General features: G+C 38.6%; 1 protein-coding gene across 1 annotated transcript in view; it reads right to left on the reverse strand.

Annotated features, from left to right (window-relative positions):
* Positions 1 to 809: 809 nt before the first annotated feature.
* The window catches only part of KDM5A (lysine demethylase 5A), a 96,199-nt gene continuing 72,360 nt past the window's right edge, over positions 810 to 24,648 (reverse strand). Inside the window, exons 24-28 of the mRNA XM_007526242.2 lie at positions 24,374 to 24,517; positions 16,427 to 16,586; positions 14,696 to 14,916; positions 12,343 to 12,753; positions 810 to 5,030 (exon numbers count right to left, since the gene is read on the reverse strand). Coding sequence (XP_007526304.1) covers positions 4,824 to 5,030; positions 12,343 to 12,753; positions 14,696 to 14,916; positions 16,427 to 16,586; positions 24,374 to 24,517 — 1,143 coding nt within the window. The 3' untranslated portion in view covers positions 810 to 4,823. The remainder of the gene's footprint in view (positions 5,031 to 12,342; positions 12,754 to 14,695; positions 14,917 to 16,426; positions 16,587 to 24,373; positions 24,518 to 24,648) is intronic.

The following is a 24,648-nucleotide window of genomic DNA, read 5'->3' on the forward strand; positions in this document are numbered from 1 at the left end:
TCTAAAAGATGCTGGATATAAACTGGAAGATCACATAGATTTTTGAAACAGAATTTACCACTGGAGGATATGGTGTGCTAATATTTATCATGAGGCAACGTGAAATTTGTGTAACTGTGACATTAGCCTCGTGAATATACTAAGTGACCTATTAAAGATGGAACTCTATATTGAGTGATCTATTAAAGGAGGGGGGGCCTTATAAATATCAGGTGTCCTTTTTTGTTGTTGTTCTGAACAAAAGATGAACAGGTTTTTTTCCCTTGTCCTTCCCACCAAGTCTCCCTCCCAACACACACACACCCTCAGCCACACACATTATTGCAAGCCTGCTTTCATAGCAAGCAGGGCCTTTACACTCTCAGCGATGACTTGTCCTTCATGCCTCCATGACCTAGTAGTTTTGGCAGTGAGGAAATAAACGTTCCTCTCTGAAGCTGTAGTTTGAAGTAGTTTCAAGCACTGAACTCAGAGGGGAAAAAACATAGGAGAAAACAAGAAAACCCTGTTATGCATTTCCTTGTTTTTGCTATCATTGGGTTTTCTGCAAAGATTAATGGCTCAAGATGGTGGGGAATGTAAATTGGCCACCACTGGATTAATGAATAGGTAGATCAGATAGATCACTGGTCAAATTGAGTCTCGTTTATTTTACAGTTGGAGAGCAAAAGCAGTATTAGAAACTATTTTGGCACTGGTAAAGAGGCTTTCATGTATTTGCTAGTTCTTAGGATCATTAATGCTCATTTCAAAACTCTGGTTGTCACTCTAAGTTGCCACCAACCAATGTAAATGACAAAGTAAGGGGGTAATCTGAACACACACAAACTTTTATTATTTTTTAGATGTAATGTTAATAACCAAATCTAATACTTTCATGAAATCAAAGGAACACAAAACATGCTCAAAGAATAAGAAATCAAGTTATACTTTTCATAAGGCACCACCAAAAACTCTGGCAAATTAATACCCCTATCATTTTTAAATGTCACTAACAAGTAAATAAATATGTAAGGGAATAATAGTTAATGGGGGTGTGTGTCCCCACTGAGGTTTACAAGAGACATTCCTATTTAGAAATCTTGGAGTACTGCAAGAGTAAAGCTATGCAGGAGTCATTTTAGAAGCCACCATGTTTTTCCCAGCACGTCATCCGTTGCATAGTGGTGACTGGGCATGTTCCCAGGCAAAGAAGATGGCAATTCCAAACCACTTTAACCCCATTCTTTCTTTCCTCATGTTGTAACACTTGGCACATTCAAGTCCAGATTAGTAATGATATGCTTTTAGAAATGTGTACTTGAGGACCTACTAAAAAACAAAACAAAACAAAACTTTCTATGCACTTGGGATGCTAGTTCATCCCTACGCCTTTACTGACCCTGGTTATACGTGAGGATTTAATGGCTTCTTTTGCAATTCCTAATTTTCAGAGCCTACTTTAAATTGCCGCTTTTCCATTTGAAAAGTGAATAATCTCCTTTAAAGTCTTTCTCAGCTTTTGCTATCCCTATTTCAGATACTGGATGATAACCACACAACATTAACACATGGACAAGCAGGGTTTTTCTTTTATGTGCAACAAACAGCATCCAGAATCTAAAAACCAAGGTGAAAAAACAAACAAACAAATATTCCTTGAACACTTGTTCTAGACAAAAACAGAACAACAAAAGAGAGAAGCACAAGTGAAAAATCATCCCAAACGTAAAGCTCCACTGGCTTTTGTAGTTTCTTGTTTTGTCTTGTTTAACTATGAAAGTACACTGTGGGCAATCACAGATTTAATGTTTGCATTTTCAATAATTCAAAGCATGACATACAGTGATTTGTGATTTCACTGAGGCACAAGTTTGAACCATGCAGGGCAAAGCTGAGTTGCAGTAGTTCGTTCAGTAAGGTAAACCAGCACTCACCTCTCTTACGGCTTTGCTGCAGGACCGATGAAGGAGATGTTCTCCTTGCCCCAACATAGTGGCTGGCTATCAACTTGGAGGCTTACAGAGAATATCAAAGACCTGCCAATTTTCCTTCTCAATTTTCCTTAGTCAAAATAGTGTATAATGAAAATAAGGACTTTTGATAATTAACATAAAAGTTAAAATACCAATGATGAAAAAATAAAATTGAGATAATGTAAAAAGTACATTTAAATCCAAATGGTAGTATAAAATATTGAATAATAAACAAGAAATTAAGAGGTAAACAAGCAACTTCCTCTAAGCTTATCTCTAAATGCATAACTCTAACTTCTTTAATTCCAAAATTGTAGGTTTCAGTGTTAATTCCCCCCACCCCAAAATTCTTTCATCTGTTCCTCTTAGCATTTGGTCTAATAAGTGGAGGGTCAAGTGTCAGACCAGCTCCTCTGTGGTGTTTTCAAATACAGAAAAATCTCAAAGTACCAATTAAATGATGACTCTTAAGTTTCAGAATATTAGAGGATACATAGGCAGATTACCTTGCATTGTTCTTTGTACAGTCATACAAATACCCTACACTAAAGACATAAATTACTTCTTAAATAGCCACCATATCTACCCAACAGTCACCTTTCTCAGCATCCATATGCCTTTTTCACTGAGAGTCAAGTAGTTAGTGGTGACTAAGAATGAAAAACAAAATTTCAACCACAACTGTGACAGTACTTTTATAGAGAACACCAAAAAGCAAAAAGAAAAACAAAAAGTGCTTTCTTATTATCATCAACCAGATGAAATTATTAACTGATAGCTTCATATATTTTAACAAAATAAAAATTACAAGTCGGTTAACTAGTTGCCTTGTGATATCCTCTGAATTCTTGAAACACTTGAGATGAGATCTCAACATACGCACCTCTTAGTGAGTCAAAACACTCAAAACATTTTATTAAAGAGAGTGACTAAAACATATGTATGAATCATAGGGAAATGTTTACTAAAACTGGTTTTACAGTAAAGTTTCTGTTTTTTTTCCAGTAAGATGTCCTTTGAGCTAAATCTCATACCCACTCAAGCTGTAACTGGACAGTACATTTCACTTCTAGTTACTAGAAGACTTTAAGAGACTGGGACTAAGAGGGAAGAGGCTTATTTATGACCAACCTACTCTCGCTATCCCCACATCCCCCCCTCCCAAAGGAAAACTGATAAATTTAAGTCTAACCACAGACTTTTTAAACTAAAGTAAAGGAACAAGGGATAGTGAAGACAGAACACTATGTTTAGTTTGCTTAGGGCTTTTTTTTTTCTCTTTTTTCTTTTTTTTCCAAAAGTTAATCCCCATCTAATAAGAGTTCCCACACAGCTTATCTAACACCTTACAAGAATAGAGAACAGGAGAGAAGAGGACACAGCACCATAGTTTCAAACATTCACATACAAAACAAAAATGGCCAACACAGATATGACCCAAATTTTCCCAATAGACAGGGACAAGTCCCAACACAACAGAAATATTATTATCCATCTGAACAGAAGGAGGTGGGAAATGTCAGGTTCAGTCAGTCTAGGATAGGGAGGGAAGTGCTAGTTCCTTGTACTACAAGGAAGGAATGGCATTTCTTTATTAAAAAGCAAAAATGAAAAAGCAAGCCCCCAAATGGATTTCCTGATGCTGAAACTCTGTCAATATGCTGCTGGTAACAGTAAATATATATTTATATATTCATATATGTATATTAAAAAAGGAAAAATAATCTATTTATAGAACAGTCAGTAGTCAGAGACATTTAGAAAAAAGTAAAAACAAGTCCTTTTTTCTTTTTTTAAAAATGGATTTACTAAAACAACTTCATCACCCAGAGGTATGACAAACCCCACATCCTCTGATGAAGCCATGGTCTCACCCAACAGCATCTGCTGTGGCCACAAGCGGAAAACACCAGAACTGGAGACAGCAGGCACAGGGGTCAGGGCTGCAAGGCAGAAAAGCTGTTATTTGCTGGTCTTGTTCATGGCCATGCCTGAAGCCTGGCGGTATCTGGTATACTTGTGGGTGAAGCTTTCCCCAAAAAACATGCATCACTGTGGCTCAGTAAAATACTCTGACATATCCCCTTCTGCAGAGGCCTCAGTCCATGTGCCTGCTCTTCTGTATAATGGAGACCTAAGGCAGTAAGACAACTCGAGGCTCCTTGCCTTGAAGTAAGTTCTCCTCAGAATTCAATCTAGTTAGATTTCTCAACTAGTTGACCTCCTCCTCAGGAAGACAGAAAGTCGAGTGATCTGCCTCTCATTTGGGATTTTTTTTTTTGGGGGGGGGGGCGTTACACAAGTAGCCATGGTCTACAGACTGTGCTACTATCCTGTATTCTAACAAGAATGACTTCAGCCCTGTTCCTCTAGTTACAGCTAAACGGCATCAAATGTCAGGTAATAGTGGAAGGTATGCGGTACTGACTCCTCTCCAACTATCCAACTACTGTGATCCAAGCCATCAGCACCTCCTGATGGTGCAGCCCTTAGGTTGTAAGTAATATCAACTGGCTATAAGCCACACGTTATATGCCCTGTGAAGTCCCACACCACAGTAATACCCACCAGCCATCCCGGCCATCAATCGATGTTTGGGTTTACCGTAGCAAACATACTCGGAGGAGACATGAATTGCAATCTTGGCTGCTTTGCCAAAGAGGACACCCTCCTGCATAGATGTGCTGACAAAGAATGTAGACCACACAGTCCATGCAAAGAGAAGTTGGCTAATAGGGCTTGCTCTGAAGGCCATTCGTCTTTGGAAGCAATATTCAAGTGGCTCTATACCACTCTAATTGATGACTAAGGTCTCACTGTAGTCCGTTTTTCCCCAGCAACTGCTAACTGGTTTTAACCCAGCAACTGCTAACTGGTCTCCTTGAGGTCCTCCACTGGTATTTTGTAGTTCATTATGAAGGAAGCAGGTGGCGCTTGACCTGGGCTATCTGGCCCTTGCTTCTTTGCACAGTTTATACAGATGTAGTCTTCATTTTCAGCCATTTCTGGAGATACACCCACACAAACTTGATGAAACCATTCATCACAGCCACCATCACACTGCACCCAGTCTACCTGTAGGAGACAAGATTGTGGAATGCTTATGTTACATAAGCACTATGCTTAGAATAAAAACAAACCAAAGAGCTTTCTTGGCTTAAATGATAGCAAATAGTTGAGATATCTAGAAATAGACAATGAGTTTTTTATTGGGTTATTTTTTATGCAAAGAAGCTGGGAAGTTAATACTCCCAAATTATACTTTTGTCATAATAAGTCCATAAAATTAGGCCTCTTAGGTACTCCATTACCTCATAAATACCTGGGACTCCTTGTGAGGCAGAAACATGTTTGAGAAACACTTGACAAAAAAAAAAAAAAAGAAACTTCTAATAGAGTAGCCAAGTATTTTTAGCTATTATTAAAAATTTCTAGGCTCTAAACAATGTAATTATCAATCAAGAAAGGAAGTGTACAACAATGTGAAGGCAATCCTGTGTATTAGCTTTATTTCAAAGAGATAAGCCAAAGTACTAAGAGCATTAAATACCTTTTTAGAAAAGCAGTCACATAGGCCACTTTTAAAACTACTATTTTTTATTCTTCTCTTCTTCCGTTACAAATACAACTCCCTATAAAAAGTTAGCAAATATCAGAGGTCAAATCTCACACGTTAACCAATTAAAACAGACAAGACATAGGTCAATAGATCATTCTGGAGTTTCAAATTCTTCTCAAAAATTGGACAGGCCAGTGGCAGATGCCAGAATAACTTTGACCCTTCAGAATACGGTGATGGTAGGAGACTAGAAAAGGACTTGAGTTTGGTGACTTTAAGCTTTGGGTCTAGAGATAACAAGAACATGACTTTTCACTTTTATATCTGGAGGGAGACAATAGTAATTTCTCCAGTTGATAACATGGCAGAGGAAAGTCTCTAGGATTAAGAGTTACTCTATCTGTCCTGGATATAGAAGCTGAGCATCTCAATGGCAACATACAAAGCCAATTAAAACAGTAAGTTTTGCCAGCTATCAGAGTAAAGTAATAAGAATACAAAGATATCTAATAAGCACCTCTATAGCTTATTAGAACAAGCAGAGGAAGAAGTTTTAGGTAGGTAAATTAGACTCAGTGACAGTGAGTAGTTTTCAAATTAGTTTCCATATACTATGATTAAAAAAAGTGATGGCCATGTTAGTAGTTTTAGTGTTGTAGAAAAGTTAGGAAAAATCATTTGTGAAAATATGCTTACTTTCTTTGTTCCTATACTCAAGTTCTAGATCTTTAGACAACATTGTGTGTGTTTGTGTTTGTGTGTGTGTGTATTACTGAACTCAGCTAAAGTTCTGAAGTAGTCATTTAACCTCATCAAGGCTCAATTTCCTCATCTGTTTAGCTCACTGTCTGGTATATTGGAGGCACTTTTTACAGTAATCAACCTCGTGGCTCTACTCATTATCCTACTTCACATAATGTGTTCTGGATCTTGAAGTAGCAGCCCGCAGAACTTTTTTTCAAAATGCACATACAACTTGACCAGAATTCCATATTGTGCAAAGAGTAACTGAGACCTATGCAACACCTAAAAGCTTAGGATATCAGGGGTATCAACCACAAGCCTATATTTCTGCTCGCAGCCAGATAATTCTCAGAAAGCTTAAATCTGACCACCAATAGCACTTTGTAATATTGACTGCTAAAGATTTAGAGTCACTCAATAATTTGTTCCTAAAATCGTTTTTGTTTCTGTAACTGTCCTGGTTATGATGCCAACCCCACCACAAGTCCTTTTGTTAGCCCCACTCATAATGCAGTCCATGGTATAAGGCAGTTATCATTTTATCAGTATTTTTTGCCAAGAAAAATGGTCCGTCTTTTAAAAAATCTAATTCTGCATTATATGTACCCTTTAGCTTTCCAAAACGGGGGGGGGGGGGGGGCTTTTCCCTTTTGTGATTCTGGCTCTCCTGCCACTATGGAAATATATAAGCTCTTCTTGAGACATTTCATCTGCACACTGTAACCCAACCTATGGGTGACAAAAAATTTGTCCTAATGACCTAGCAGGGAAGCAACAGTCCTTCTCTTACTGATTTCTGTTATCATGTTCACTGAGCTATCAATCAATTCCAGCTCAACTTTTATTTAAAAAGCTCCACAGGACCACAAAGCAAATTAAAGTTTATAAAGAAGCTGAGATGGGGAAAAATATGTATGTAGGAGCTTGAAAAGTGAACAACAAAAAGTCTAGTAAATTGTATTACTGAGTCAGAATATTCACTTTCCGTTCTGTTATTTCTGGGAGATATGTTTTCAAATCACAAAAATAATCATTAAAGATTTCACATTCATAAACTATTTAAATATTACTGATAGGAGATTTAACACGATAGTACAGGTGGGATACCAGGTTTAGATTTGTGAAAATGCCTATTTAATAGAGACATACAAGAGGGACTAATTTAGCTTGGTGTTTTATATTCTGCTATAAATCATATATTTTTAGTAGAAATATTTGAAACTGCATATACTTATTTCTTAGTTTATTACTGTTCAAAAATGAAAGGAGCACCATGATCAACATCAAAGGGAACTCTATGGGTAGTGAAGCGGTCATTTGGGGTGGGTGGATGTGTGGGTGTGTGTGTAAGTAAACACTGAGCAGCTAAAACTATCTCTCTATATAGATTGAATCTTTAAAAAAACAAAACTGGGTAGGTCAGGGAGCTGTTGTCATTAATAGCTCAATAGATCTTTGTATTTGAGGCATCAGAGGTCCAGGGTTTAATCCCTAGCACCATAATAAACCAGAGCTGAGCAGTGCTCTGATTGAAAAAAAAATAAAAGAGAAAACTGGTCTGAGGAGGTCAGTTGGTAGTATTGCACATCCATGTGATCCTCAGTGCTGCCATGAAAAAAAGGTTGTTTTTTGTTGTTGTTTGCTTGTTTCTTTTGTTTTTGTCAATAATAAGACTAAGTCATGTAATTTTGGGATTCAGTATGCCTATCAAGGATTCTCTCAAAAGTCAGATTTGGAAAATTAAGGCAATTCATTTAGTGAGGTATAATGTGTTCATAATCCGTGTCTATTTTTATTTTTTATTTTTTGGTGCTCTGACCATGAACTGACCAACCCTACGCGGCTGTACAGGACTGGTGGGCTTGCCACTATGCAGGAGTCCCAGTACTTAAAGCCAGGACCCCACTCAGGCAGACTGAGACAGATGGCTGGTTACTTTGTATCAGCATCCCCACAACTTATGTGTGCAAACTTAGCTGACATACACACATTTAGTTATTCCAACCTTTGATTATCTGTGCTAAGCTGTTTACTGGTAAAAATCTATTGATGTCACTGATAATATAGACACTTTAGCTGAGACAATACTTTTTACATACCAGAAAGGTTCACAAATAGTAACAGTTGAGACATAAAAGTCATAAACATGGTCTCTATATTTGTCATGCCAAACTTCTTGCGGTAAGAAAAAAAAGTCCACTTAAATGGGGAGGAGGGAGGGAGGAAACAGAGAAGGCAGCTATTTTCATAAGTAAGATTATTAAATATTTATCCTAATCAGAAAAAAACTATGACCCAGAAGGTGGCACAGAAACTTGAGGTCCCACGTTCACTCCCTGGCATGGCATGGGGCAGAGTGAGGCTCTGGTTTCTCTCTCTCTCTCCCTCTCCCCTTCCAACTCTCATAAATACATAAACATCTTTTTAAAAAGAAAGTCAAATGAAAAAAATGGTAACTATAGCTCCAAAGAATATGTTCTTTTGAGTTAACTTGTTCTAACCTTGGTACCATTAAGACTAGATGAAAGGGACATGATTCAGGGAGGGAAAAGATCCTGAATTTTAAAGCTACTTTTCTCAAAAATAGTTAATTATTTTTGAAATAATTTCAGCTTTAATTCTATAATGAACTTTTAAAATTAAAACCTACATTATCCTGATCACATATCTTTCTCTTTTTAAAATATCTTTAAAACTGAGATAAGGTACATTTAAGTAGTTCTTCAGATTTTCTCAATCTGCACAATGGGGGGTTAGCATTGGGCTGTCAGAAGTTGTGTCATGTTTTTTCTATGCAGAAATGACTTTTCTGACAGCCCAATAGTAAATACTGGTTAGGAAAAAAGGTAAATATACATTTGCTAGACATAATAAAACCTAAAAGTTATACTTGTCTGCGTAAAACATTCTTTACTTGACATCATTTTGTTCTGAAGCTGTGTGTTGTGTATTGGTTTGGTTTTCTTAGTGAAACACTACACTCAAATTGAGAAAGTTGTAAAACTTTTTACAAAGTTTTTAAAGGAATACACACTTTATTTAGTAAAACTAGTGTTAGCAACAAGCCTGGAGAAGCACTACAATTATGAAATAAAGTTTTAAATCAAATACATTATAGAAATACAACGTTCTCTAAGTTTCTTTCTTTTTTTAAATTTTTTTATATTTATTTTCTCTTTTGTTACCCTTGTGTTTTTTTCTTGTTGTTGTAGTTATTATTGTTGTTATTAATGTCATCCCTGTTAGATAGGACAGAGAGAAATGGAGAGAGATGGGGAAGACAGAGGAGAGAAAGACAGATAGCTGCAGATCTGCTTCACCGCCTGTGACGCGATTTCCCTGTAGGTAGGGAGCCGGAGGCTCCAACCGGAATCCTTGTGTTTTGAGCCACGTGCGCTTTAACCCGCTGCGCTACTGCCCGACTCCCGTTTCTTTCATTTATAGAAGTGAATGAATGACACTTAAGGCTCACTTTTAACTGCTCATATACATAATTTTATTTTAATTTAATTTTTTACTATTTATTTTCTTTTTTGTTGCCTTTGTTGTTTTTTCATTGTTGCTGTAGTTATTATTGTTGTTGTTATTGATGCCGTCGTTGTTGGATAGGGCAGAGAGAAATGGAGAGAGGAGGGGAAGACAGAGAGGGGGAGAGAAAGATAAGACACCTGCAGACCTGCTTCACTGCCTTTGAAGCGACTCCCCTGCAGGGATTGAGTCTAGAGCCTCAGAGTCTTGGGCATGAAAATTTTTTGTAGAACTATTATGCTGTCTCCCTGGCCCTATATGTTTTTCATGGCTTAAAAATAAGACATGCCTGGGAGGTAATGAAGTGGAAAAAGTAATGAACTTACAAGCATGATGTCCAAAATTCAATCCCTAGCATTGCATGCCCCCAGAATAATGCTCTGGTATGTATCTGTTCTCTCTCTTGCCCCTCTTCCTCCCCTCTCTCTAGTTTCTTCCCTCCTCATTTCCCCCTCACACTAGTAAATAATCTGAAATACACACACACACACACACACACACACACACACACACACACACACACACACACTTGCCCTGAATACTAAGCTAATACAACTTTTCTGCTCCATAAAAATGTGGACGAGCAGACTACGAGTGCCAGCTTATAAACACGGGGTCCCAAACTCAATCTTGTGCTTTAAGTGTGTGTGTGTCTCCCTCCTTCTCCCTCTCTCTCACATGAACACATCTTTTAAAAATGTAAATGACTTTCTAGATTAAAAAAAAAAACCTACGTGAGAAATCATTTAAAAATTATGATCACATCTTAACGTTTACATATTTTAGGGCAAACAAGCATTTTTTATAGATTATCTCACCTTACTCTCATAACCCTCAGAGTAATCAGGCGTGTGTTACTTGAATAGTTTTAAGGCAGATGAGAAAATAATTGTTTGCAGTGTTTATATATACTACAGGAAGGTAACAGGAATAATAGATTAACTCAACTATATATAAAATGTTGAACAGCAATGAAAGAGATTATTAAGTGAAAAGAAGGAAAATTAGAAGGCAAGGGTTCATGATGGATATAAATAGTATAGGCAGGATGACAGGACAGCCTGAAAAAGAAATATCACAGATCTTGCTGCTAGTCCTGAAACTGACAAAATTTAGTACAAGGACAAAGGACAACAGCTAACCCTCCATCAGTAAATTAAGAGGTTCAATGCATATAAACTCAAAATGAAAGATAAAAATAACACAAGCATAAACATCTATTAAAATTGCTTTAAATATTCATAATATAGAAATATGCTTCTAAAATAAAGATAAAAACAAACATTAGGACAATGATATAAAACAAACTATATAGGAAATGCACTGATAGGACACAATTCTTAAAAAGTTAAACTATGGAATATGCATTTTACCCTGTACATATTACACTGTAATTTATTTACTACGTTCATATATTTTCTAGAAATAAGTGAATAACCTCTCATAAGTATAATTTAAATGTGTCATTTAGTTTTTGAATGTTTTGCTGGGAGAAAAAAACATGTTCTGGGGAAGCCGGGGAACAAGGGTTCTATTCCTAGCTTTGTCACTAGTTCTGTGACTGTGGTCCAATCAGTTACCTTCAGAATCCTGGCTTCATCATTTGTAAAATGAAGAACCAGATGACAGTGATCCCCCAAACTCTAACATAGCATTTGACTTAGCAGGAAATGATGATGCAGTTATATGAATTCTGTTCATATATTCAAATTGAGAAGCTATTAAAATTCTAAATATTGTCCCAAATAAAACAAAAACTATGAATTTACTAATAATCTTTGTGAGAACCACAGTAGATGCCTCTAGTCATTAGTGAACTGGGAATTTCCATAAAGCTGACTGCTCTTTTTTCTAGAACTTTCTAATATGTTAGCTAATAAGTGAACATCACACAGCTATTACATGTTTGAGACTTGCAGCCTAAAAGGTGGTTCAGTGCCAGAGTGCAAAGCTTGTGTGTCCAAGGCCCTCAGTTCAATTACTGGTACCATATATACCAGGGGTGGTGCTATGTTATCTCTCTCTCTCTTTCTCTCTTGCATTTACAGGTGGAAATTTTGTAATACCTTTAAAGGCCTTACTTGTAATGGATCTGGAAAAAAAAAAAAATCACACACTATTTCAGAAAATGTACACATGGGCCTGAGTGTAATAAAGACATAGACCAAACTTAACCTCTTAGTTTTAGGTCTTTAAAACAAATTTTGTTGCAATCTGCCACAGCTCTTAAAATACAAGCTATTTTCAAGCCATTGCGGGTAACTAACAAGGGACTTAATCCTCCAAGTCATCTGACAGGCAAGGCACAGAACTGTGAAACTCTGAAGCCAACTATAGATGAAAAGCACCACTGCCCAGGGTATGAATGCACATGGCTCTCTGATCTTACAGTCATTAAGCAGATGATTAGACATACTGTTCAAAACAGTTTATAGAAAACATTTGCTCTGGCAGCCCAAAATTCTGGAGTCAAAGAGACTGTCATTTGATCAAACCTGTCTCCAGTAGGCTTGTTCCTGGCCCTCTCTCGCTGGGTGTGTGCCGAGGAGGACTCACCTTGTCCTTGCAGGGCCGCTGGCAGCTCTGTGCTGCACACACAGCATTCTCATCATCAGACTCCTCTGCTCCTGACCAGTCATATTTTGAGGGTATGTCCAGTACTTTTTTCTCTCTCTTCTTCTCAGTGTTTTCTTTAACAAGTTCAACCTTAGCAACAGCAGCTTTTTCTTTCTTTTTTTTTCTCTCTTCTTCCTTTGCTAGTTTCTTGGCCAGCTTGTTCAGTTCCTTCGACTTTTCTACACTTAACTTTAATTTCTTCTTCTTAGGTTTATCCATTTTCTTTAATTCCTTGGACTTCTGTTTTCCTTCTCCAAAAAGCTGTTCTACCTTTTCTAGTTTCCGTTTCCGCTTCTTCTCTGAAGAGTCTTTTCCTTTTATTTTCAATGGTTTCTCTTCCATGCTATCATCCTTTCAAAAAAAAAGAGAGAGAGAGAAAGAGAGAGAGAGATTGGAGACAATTTTAAAGTAAGATATTTAAAAAGCAGACTTACTAATAAAGAAGCATCTTGAATAGGAAATTTTACGGGACAAAAGTAGAACAGAGATTGTCATAGTCTATGAGAAAGAGGATAAGGAACTTGTTATTAACTGAGTGTACTTTATATTTTAGTAAGTTCTAACATCACTGGGTAGTCTGGTTCACAGACAAGAGTACATTCCCTGCTTGTGTGAGGAGTTCAACTCCTAGCACTGCATTTGATGAAATGGTGCTCTGTTTCCCAACCCCATTCCTAAGACGAAATACTTTGAATAAGTTCTGGCAACAAGTAGTGGTGATAGTTGCATAACACATCACAAATTCAATTAAAACAAAAGAACTGCACACTTCAGAAAGGATTAAAATGTAAATTTTCTTTTATATCACAATAAAGTCTTAAGGTATTTAGCAAAGCTCAAAGACACAGGTAATTCTGAAGGCTGCATGAAAAGAGCAAAGAATCTCCTACAAAGGAATTTCCACAAGACTGTCAGCTGATTTCTCGATGGAAGCTCTTGTAAAGCCAAAAAATGGGCGGGACATATTCACAGTTCTGAGTGGAAAAAGCCTTCCTTTATCCCACTAGATTATCACTCAGGTTTGAAGGAGGCATGAAGAGTTTTTCAGATACACAATAAGTGAAGGAATTCACTGTCATATACAAGAAATATTGAAGGGACTCACATAAAATGAAAATAGAATGGCTTCACCCATAGGAAGTGAGCAAAATGTATAAATGGAGAGTAGAGCTATGGTTAACAAAAGGGGAGGAGGCTCAAGGGGGAGGAAGCCAGTAGAATTTGGTGGAGGGATACTGGTCATCTGGTAGGAGTGGGGTAACAACATTTTTGAGGTGAAAATTATACTTCTGAAACACATAGGATGGTAAGCTAAGATTATCTCAAAAACAAAGACATTTTAAAAATATAGTATTTTTAAAAAAACCTATAGATAGCTAAATATATCTGTAAACAGCTGGTAACACTGTATCATTCCATCATGTGGAAATATGGAATGGAAGAGAATAATGACAAAATACTAGTCAGTATCCAGATGGTCTATTGATTTTACTAGATGTCTGACCATAGGCAAGTGTCCTTCACTCTGTTTTATTAAAATGCAGAACAGGCTCAATATGCACCCTATCTACCCTTTCCCTCCCACTGTGGTGTGGATCAGGTGAGGTCTTAGATATAAAAAGATTATATAAATCACAAACTTGTACACAACAGTATCTATGAATATGGACTCTGCCATTTCACTCAACTTCTACTTATTATTTTTCTTAAACCACCATTTTTCCTCTACTTTGAACCTTTCAATGGAGCCTGTTATTCTAAACTGGTTACTTTCATTCCTCCCTTGCTTTTAGGCAGAAAACTTTTCAACTAAATATTACATAAAAATTTAATCAAGAAAAACATAAAGCAGGGAGTCAGGCGGTAGTGCAGTGGGTTAAGCGCAGGTGGTGCAAAGTGTTAAGGACTGGCATAAGGATCCTAGTTCAAGCCTCAGGCTCCCCACGGGCAGGGGAGTCACTTCATGAGCAGTGAAGCAGGTCTGCAGATGTCTATCTCCCTCTCCTCACCTCTGTCTTCCCCATCTCTCTCCATTTCTCTCTGTCCTATCCAACAATGACAACATCAATAACAACAACAGTAATAACTACAACAATAAAAAACAAGGGCAACAAAAAAAGGGAATAAATATTAAGGAAAAAAACATAAAGCAGAACTACTTTCACTTAGAAGAAAGCAGGTATAGCACTGCCCACTCAGACATCTCCTGGCTAGCACTGATGGTACCTCCAGAGAATTAAGGGCATTCTACATAGTTTCAGAACTACTGTTAAAATAAGCTTTAAACCCACACCTCCATGATATGAAGGAACCTGTCTTCAGAAGGAGGATGTGTGGCCTGCAAAATCCGCCATATATGTTGAGTTTCATCCAGGGATACCTCCAGGAGATCTCCAACCATCATAAGTTCTTCAAGTTGGGCTTTAGCGCCAGGTGACAATTCCAACACTGGAGGTTCCAGACTTCGGGGAACCAAAGGGCTCTTCCGTGGTTGTTTCCTTGGAGTGCTAGAACCTTTCCAAAAACAAGTAAGGTTTTTTCTAAAAATTAAAACTCTTGAGGAAAATGTAGTATTCAAGATAAATAGGGAAACAACCCCTCCTCTATCTCCTCTTAGTTTAGATAACTGGATTCATTGTGTCAACATGAAGTAAAAATGAATTTAAAACAAATACAAAACAGAGCAAGTAGTGCCATGCCTGGTTGAGTGAACATTATAATGTGCAAGGAGCAGAGCTCAAGCCCCCAGTCACCATTTGCAGAGGAAAAGCTTTGTGAGTGGTGAGGCAGTGTTACAGGTATCTCTGTCCCTCTCTACCACCCCCTTTTTCTTGATTTCTGGCTGTCTCTATCTAATAGATAAATAAAAATAATAAAGAAGAGGGAATAAAAAATATATAGAACTCCAAGGCCTACAGTTTTTGCTTAAAGTAAACTAAGTAAATATTTGGCTCCATGTTGATTCTTGGTCCTAGGGTTGAGGAGACAGAAGCAGCAGCACAAAGAACTTGTGTGTCAAAGGGCCAAGGTTTGATCCCTGGCACCACTAATACAGCTAAGGCTGAAGGGGAAGGGAAATGGCAAAGAACTTCTTACCCCATGGTCTTTTAAAAAAAAACAAACAAGCAGAAAAATACCCAATATTTACTAATGTGTTTATATTAGTGAGCAAGAGAACTATAAAACTGCTCAGCTCTGGCTCATGGTCAGGACTGAACCCAGGACTGCCAAGCCTTAAGCAGGAGAGTTTTGTGCACTACTGGTGGTACTACCCTCTGGTCTTGTTCTTTCCACTTTTCATGTAAAGCTGCCTTTAGTGAACTGACAATAATACAGCATAAGATCTTCAAGTTTACTTTGAAGAGAGGTATGCTCTCCATCTTCCTGAAGTGTGACCTAAATTTATATCTTATTTATACTGGGGAAAAGTGACCGTAATGGAGAAATTATCTACCAGAAAAGGAAGAATTCTCAGAACAGCAAGATAGCTCACCTGGACAGTGCTACTGCTCTGACAGGTACACAACTCAAGTTCAAGCCCAGCCCCCACAGTACTTGAAGCTTTGACTGTGTTTTTCCCTTTTTCCCTCTGGGTCACTCTATCTGGAAAAGCTGGCACAGAGTGGTAAAGACTCAGAGATGAGAAGAAGGGAGGGGTGAAGGGAAGAAGGAAGGTCCTAACAAAGCTTTCCAAAACAAGAATGAATTCCCTAAAGAAACAAATTCCTCAACAATTGGTAATAAAGAAGCTCAACATCTACCTATCTGGAATTTTAGATATGTTATTGGTAAGACTAGATGGCATCTAAATTTCTTCTGACTAGATCACCAGAGTTCCACGTAAAATTTTTTAGGTTACTGTCTAATAATAGGAAATGCAGATAGGGACTGACATTTCCTAACACAAATTACATTTTCAGAATTCATTAGCATCAATGGCCAGAATTTATATCTAAGAGGGATTCAGTCTTAACTAATACCATTTTCCCCTCACTGATTTTTGGCCTGTTTCTACACTGTATACCTTGAGAACAACTCTTAGAAGCAGAAGAATAGGCATGCTCTGCACAGAACGAAGGTGCTGTCCACATGTGAGTCACCACCTCTTCAGACTTGATAGGAATCTCTTCATCACAAAAGAGATTGGGTTCCAGGCTACTGGAGGATTTCACACTGGCTGTATCCTAAAAGAAAAATGGAAAGGAATATTATACTTTATAATAAGAAGCTAAAGGCAGGCTTTCAGGTAAAAGTTACTAACATATAATACTAAAACTATTATCTTAAAGTTAAATACATGGCATTATGATAGGAAATGTTCACTGGAGAGAAAAAGAGCAATGACCATCAACTGAGAAAGAATAAAAGTACAAAAAATAATCCACAGGCAACAAACGTACAAGAAAATTATGACTAAATGATCTACCCTTCTGTTGCCAATACTCTGTGTTTTACCTATTTACAAAGAGGGAGGCTGGGCCATGTGGGTGATTAGCATATGGCAGACATTGCATAGGATGTAAACTCTTGGTTTGTTTTTGTTTTTATTTATTATTGAACAGAGACAGAGAAATTGACAGGGGAGAGAGGGAGGGAAGGAGGGAGGGAAGGTGAGAGAGATCTGCAGCCCTGCTTCACAACCTGCAGCCCTGCTTCACTACTTGTAAAGCTTTCCCCATGCAGGTGGAGCCCTGGGGCTTGAACCTGGGTCCTTTCCACTATAATGTGTGCATTTAACCAGGTGTGTTACTGCTTGGCTCTGGACATAAATGCAGCCCTTTCTTAGTCTCTTCTGCTTGCTGCCCTTGGCTCCTGGTCTCTCATCCCTACTTCTCCTGGGACCCCCATATTATGGAAGCTGAAAGCTGGTGAACAGATGAATAAAGACTCGTGACTCATGCAGTCTTTTATTTTTTTGCTTATTCCCCTACTATGGTTTTTAAGAATCTAATAAATCTGTCAAGTTTATAGGGGTGGTGGCACATCTGGTTAAGTGCATGTATTACTATGCACAAGGACCCAGGTTTAAGCCCCTAACCTCCATCTGTAGGGGAAAAGCTTCATGAGTGATAAAGCAGTGTTATAGCTGTCTCTGTTTCTTTCCCTATCTCCTCTCAATTTCTCTGTTCTATCAGATAAAATAAAGTGAAAAAATGCTTAAATAGTGGGCTGGGTGGTGGCGCACCTGGTTGAGCACATATATTACAATGCACAAGGACCTGGGTTCGAGCCCCCGGTCCTCACTTGCAGTGGGAAAGCTATGTGAGTGGTGAAGCAGGGCTGCAAGTATTTCTCTCACTACCTCTCTATCACTCCTTTCTCTTTCAATTCCAATAAATAAAGATAATAAAATTTAAAGAAAAAAATGCTTAAATAGGGGGCCAGGTGGTATCGCAGTGGGATAAGAATACATGGCGCAAAGCACAAGGACCAGAGTAACGATCCTGGTTCAAGGCAGGATCCCCATCTGCAGGGGTAGCTTCACAAGTGGTGAGGAAGGTCTGCAGGTGTCTATCTTTCTCTTTCCCTCTTTTCTCAATTTCTCTCTGTCCCATCCAACAACAAAAACAGCAGCAGCAGCAGCAGCAATAACAACAACAATGAAAAACAACAAGGGCAACAAAAGAGAAAAAGTAGCCTCCAGGAGCAGTGGACTCATAGTGCAGGTATCAAGCCCCAGCAATAAACCTGGAGACAAAAAAAAAAAAAAAAAAGCTTAAATAGGGTCTGGGTGGTAGCACATCTGGTTGAGCACATATTACAATGTGCAAGGATCCCGGTTTGAGTTCCCGGTCCCCACCTGCAGGTGGGGAAAGCTTTATGAGTGGTGAAGCAGTGCTGCAGGTGTCTCTCTGTCTCTCTTCCTCTCTATCCCCCCCTTCCCACTTGATTTCTGGCTGTCTCTATCCAATAAATAAATTTTTAAAAAATGTTTAAATAAATAAATCTGCTGAGTTTATTAACCCCCCAAAAATGACAAGATCAATTAACAACAATAATAATAACTACAACAGCAATAAAAAACAAAGACAACAAAAGGGAAAAAAATAGATAAATATAAAATAAAAAAAAAAGAGACTGCAGTCTGGGAAGTGGTACAATGGATAAATATTGGGACTCAAAAACAGGAGGTCCTGAGTTTAATCCCTAGCACTGCATGCAACAAACACAGTGATGCTCTGATTCTCTCTCGCATAAATAAGTCTTTAAAATAAAATTTTTAAATATAGAGATTATAATATTAGTTCCTTTTTTTTTTGCCTCCAGGGTTACTGCTAGGGCTCAAAGCCTGCACCATGAATCCTCTGCTCCTGGAGGCCATTTCCCCTTTTGTTACCCTTCTTGTTGTAGTCTTGTTGTGGTTATTATTGTTGTTGTTGATGTTGTTCATTCGTTGTTGGATAGGACAGAGAGCAATCGAGAGAGGAGGGGAAGACAGAGAGGGGGAGAGAAAGACACACCTGCAGACCTGCTTTGGCGCACGTGAAGCGACTTCCCTGTAGGTGGGGAGCCGGGGGCTGGAACCAGGATCCTTATGCCATTCCTTGCACTTTGCACCATGTGCGCCCCACCTGCTGTGCTACCACCTGACCCCCTCATTTTTTAAGACAGAAAAAAAATGGAGAGACAAGGGGGGAGACAGACAGGGGAGAGGAAGAGAGACCCCTGCAGCACTGCTTTACCATTTATGAAACTTTCCCCCTGAAGATGGAGACCAGGGGCTTGAACCCAAGTCCCTATGCACTGTAGTGTGTGCTTTACTAGGTGCACTAACACCTGGTATAATATTAAGTGTTTAAAAACAAGATCCGGGGAGTCGGGATCTGGTAGCACAGTGGGCTAAGCGCAGGTGGTGCAAAGCTCAAGGACTGGTGTAAGGATCCCTGTTTGAGCACCCGGCTCCCCACCTGCAGGGGAGTCACTTCACAAGCAGTGAAGCAGGTCTGCAGGTATCTATCTTTTTCTCCCCCTGTCTTCCCCTCTTCTCTCCATTTCTCTTTGTCCTATCCAACAACAACATCAATAATAATAACAACAATAAAACAAAAAGGGCAACAAAAGGGAATAAATAAATACTTTTAAAAAACAAGATCCGGTCAGAGAGATAGTTTTATGGGAAGGTGCCTACACTGCCATGAACCCAGTTCAGGATTGGGTCCTGGCACTGTATGTGAGGCACTATGGCAACTGAAGAAGCTTCAGTTATGTCTTCCCTTCCTCATCTGAAGATATATATATATATTTTAAATTTATTTTTCTGGGCCAACAAAAAGCCTTCAACTATGTATTTTATGAAAGCATGTATGTGTAGAATTACAGAACAGGAAGGGCACTACTGCCAGCTAAAGAGACACATTTAAAAATATTTTTAAACGGAGCTGGGTAGTGGTGCACCTGGTTGAGTGCACATATTACAATGCACAAGGACCAGGTTCAAGCTCCCAGTTCCCACCTGCAGGGAAAAAGCTTTGCAAGTGGTGAAGCAGGACTACAAGTGTCTCTCTGTTTCTCGATATCCCCTTGCCTCTCAATGTCTGTCTCTAGCCAATAAAGATAATAATTTATATTTTAAAAATAAAAATATTTTATATTTTTTAAATGTAGAGCACAATAATAACAACATGGAGATAGCTCAAATGGTAGGGTGTATACCTTGCCAGGTATGTAGTCCAGATTTGAACCCTTGAGTGCTATGCCCTGGAAGAAGACTCAATACAGTTACATCTCTCCCTCTTTCTGATTGAGAAAGTCAGATGGGGAGTGGTGAAATAATACATGCACAGGGCAGGCTCTGGCTCCACAAAATTAATATAATAACCTTTTATATTAATATATATAAATTTATAGAAAGACACACAGGCTTTATAAATAAAAAAACTGACAAACAGTAAACCTAAATAAAGCACTCTCCCCAGAGGAGTAAAGTTTTAGCTCTGTGCAATTAATGGGAAATATGTGGATATGGCAAAATTGGTCTCTGAGTGAGAAATATGTTTTATATATAGACATGCCACTCCATCTGCTCTGGTATTTTGGTGGGAAGACTAAGACAAACCTATTATCACCACAGCTTAGACCATACAAGTACTAACAAGGGTAAGGAAAAAGGAACTAATCTAAGTGCTTAATTTCTTTTCTCTAAAATAAGCAGATCTAGAGTGTTTAATTTTTCCCCCTGAAAGATCACAATTACTGCTTCATACTCTCCTTTTTGAAACATAGTTATGACCATATGTGTTTACAAAATAAAAAGCATATGATTAGAGTCTTATTAAAAGTAAACAACATGGGGGAGGGGTCAGGCGGTAGTGCAGTGGGTTAAGCGCACATGGCGCAAAGCGCAAGGACCGGCTTAAGGATCCTGGTTCAACCCCCTGGCTCCCCACCTGCAGGGGAGTTGCTTCACAGGCAGTGAAGCAGGTCTGCAGGTGTCTATCTTTCTCTCCCCCCTGTACCCCTCCTTTCTCCATTTCTCTCTGTCCTATCTAACAACGACAACATCAACAACAACTATAACATCAATAAAAATGCAAGGGCAACAAAAGGGAAAATAAATAAATATAAACAACATGACTTAAAAGGAGATAATCAGGGTTGAAGAGACAGCTCAGCCTATGAGAACATCAACCTGCATGCCTGAGGCATCAGACGCTACAGGTTCAATCCCTAGTAACACCTTATGCCAGAGCTAAGTAAGTATTCCTGTGTCCTCTCTCCCTCCCTTTCTCTGCCCCCTTCTCTTTCTCTCTTCCTCCTCCCCCACTCTGTCATAGTGGACTTCTAAAGAGAAATTACTAAATGAGTATTTGAACTCTTGTTCCTAACCAGTGGGGGATAAACAAATTTTCTTAATGAATTTATGTTCATAATCATGGATGCGAAAGGAAAGAGAGGGGGAAAAAAATCACCAAAACCAACTGCAAATAAATTACTCAGTTTGTTCTATGGGAAAATTCAAGAGTCTAATTTTCTAATGCAAATATACCAGTATCAAGGCAAATTTGACCTTTAATTACTATAAGTCATACCACCATGCCCATCTTTTCTAAGCCATTAAGTAGACACAACACTATAAAACCCATCATGAACTTCTATTTTGCCAACACCTCCTACGAAAGACTCTGAAAAGAATCTTAGCTGACTCCCATTCAAATTTTGAGAGGAAAAAAGGAGGGGGGGGGGGCACAGTACCCTGTCTAATCACATCAAACTAATTATGATCAAGCCATAAAGTCACCGTAATACTTGTTTTTACTTTCACAGGTTACCAATCTGCTTTTGAGCAAAGTCAAACCTGCTTTGCAATTCTACAGTAGTTATTAATTCTCAATGTGCTAGAAACTTAACAATTCAAGCACCAGAGGCAACTAAGCTATGACAAGCAGGCAATTCTAGCATTCAAATAGAAAGCTAGTTAACGGGAGTCGGGCTGTAGCACAGCGGGTTTAGCACAGCGGGTTAAGCGCAGGTGGCGCAAAGCACAAGGACCAGCATAAGGATCCTGGTTCGAGCCCTGGCTCCCCACCTGCAGGGGAGTCGCTTCACAGGCGGTGAAGCAGGTCTGCAGGTGTCTATCTTTCTCTCCTCCTCTCTGTCTTCCCCTCCTCTCTCCATTTCTCTCTGTCCTATCCAACAATGACAACAACAATAATAACTACAACAATAAAACAACAAGGACAACAAAGGGAATAAATAAATAAAATAAATATTAAAAAAAAAAGAAAGCTAGTTAACTTCTCCTTGGCATGAGTTTCATTCTCTTTCAGTTGCTCGTCATCCTATACAGCTTTATAAATAAAAAGGTCATTAACTCCAGAATAACAAGAGGCTTATTTTAATAGGCTAGTTCAAGTTTCAACTTTTCTTAAATGTTTAATCATATATATAATTAAAACATATTCCTTGGTTTTATATTTATCAAGAAACAAATTATGTTTCAGCAAATGATCTGCAATCATCTATAGTAACCGGCTTTAATTTCACATATTTAGAGTTTTGATGCTGATGAGATTCATACTCTAAGAAAGAATAGTACCTACCTGATCCGCACACTGAAAAGACAAAGAAAAAAGAAATAGATAAGAGGTAGGAAAACAATGTACCCTGGTTCTTTCACATATCAAAGTATGAACTCACTATTGAGTATTTTTTATTTAATTTTTTTTTTTTTTGCCTCCAGGATTATTTTTGGGGCTTGGTGCCTGCACTATGAATCCACTCCTCCTGGAGTCCACCCTTTCCATTTTGTTGCCCTTGTTATTGTTGCTGCTGTTGCTGGAACAGACAGAGAGAAATTGAGAGAGATGGGGAAGACAGAGAGAGGAAGAGAAAGACAGATACCTGTAGACCTGCTTCACCACTTGTGAAGTGACCCCTCATGCAAGGGGAGAGCTGGGGGCTCAAACCAGGATCCTTGCACTGGTCCTTGTGCTTCGCGCCATATGTGCTTAACCCGGTGCACTACTGCCCAGCACCCGAGAAGTATAAATTTTAAACAGATCAACAAAAAAATAATACAAAAGGGATCAGGGACTAACTATAATCTGGCAGGGTCTCTGCACAGATCATTATTATCATTACTAGGTAAAAAAGAAAGAACTTGTGCCAGACATGAAATACAATAAAAGGGAGTGGGGCAGTAGCGCAGAGGGTTAAGCGCACATGGCACAAAGCACAAGGACTGGTATCTGTCTATCTCTCCCGTCTGTCCCTTCCCTCTCAATTTCTCTGTCCTATCCAACAACAATGACATCAATAACAACAACAACAATAATCACAACAACGATTTAAAAAAAAAAAAAGGGCAACAAAAGGGAAAAAATAGCCTCTAGGAGCAGTAGACTTGTGGTGCTGTCACCAAGCCCCAGCAATAACACTGGAGGCAAAATAAATGAATTAATAAAATTAATAAAATAAAAGGTAAAGAAGACACAACAAAAACTTGCCAAAACTTTCTCTTCATCACTGGTATAGTGTGATATCAAAATAATCTTTTTTTAATATTTATTTTCCCTTTTGCTGCCCTTGTTTTTTATTGTTGTTATTGATGTCGTCGTTGTTAGACAGGACAGAGAGAAATGGAGAGAGGAGGGGAAGACGAGGAGAGAAAGATAAGACACCTGCAGACCTGCTTCACCACCTGTGAAGTGACTCCCCTGCAAGTGGGGAGCTGGGGGCTTGAACCGAGATCCTTATGCTGGTCCTTGCACTTCTCACCACATGCGCTTAACCTACTGTGCTACAGCCCAACTCCCCAAAATAATCTTACTGTGGATACTTTGTTCTAACTCCAGCAGTAACTCTGAAAATTCAAATCAAAGGCTTAAGTAACACCCATCTCAGAATGGCATTCTATCCAGCATCATTCAGATGAGAAAGCAGAACAGAAGACACTAGAACAGAAGACACTAGAATTAAGCTTAAAACAATAGCAACTTTAACAACCCAAGTGAGGAGGAGGTGGGAGAGGGCAGGAATATGAAATCAGCCAAGAGAGCTTTCAGTAACTTTAAAGTATACTTTTGTAGTTTCTCTAAGCCATAAGGAAGATATTTTTTTCCCAGTTCTATCTTTAAAAAAAAAAAAAAAGTTTCACCAACACATACATATTTTGAGCTCTGAAAAAATGTACTATCACTATAAATTTGATATAGATAGATGACTAGCTATCTCCTCCATTTTCAGGCCTCAAACACCACTGGTCCAATAGCTATTTTAAGGTGTCAGGTGATAGCACACCTAGTTGAACACACACATTACAAGGTGAAAGGAACCAGCTTCAAGCCCCTGGTCTTCACCTGCAGGAGGAAAGCTTCATGAGTGAAGCAGAAGTCTGTCTTTCTCTCTATCTCCCCTTCCCTCCCAATTTATCAGTCACTATGCAAAGTTAAGTAAATTAAAAAAAAAATAGCTATTCTAACAATCCAGTGCTCAGGTATGAAAACACACAACCTGTCAATGTGAAAATTACCTTCATGTCATAACCATATGTTTCCCGAATGTCTTCATCAGAATCTGTTTCTTCATCATCATAGTCCATTGTTTGTCGAGGGGAAGAAGAAACACTGCTCACCACACGGTTAAAAGCAGACTGCTGGAAGCTAGGTAAGTGTCCCTAGACAACAAGCAATTTCAAGGTGAACCGCAGGCATATTAAACATGGGCAATCAGCATGTGCTTAGACCACCAAATGTGAGGGACACACGAACAGCTGACAGATCTCAGTAGTTAGTATACACTGAACTA

The sequence above is a fragment of the Erinaceus europaeus genome, chromosome 4 (assembly GCF_950295315.1).
Source record: "Erinaceus europaeus chromosome 4, mEriEur2.1, whole genome shotgun sequence".
Lineage (NCBI taxonomy): Eukaryota > Metazoa > Chordata > Mammalia > Eulipotyphla > Erinaceidae > Erinaceus > Erinaceus europaeus.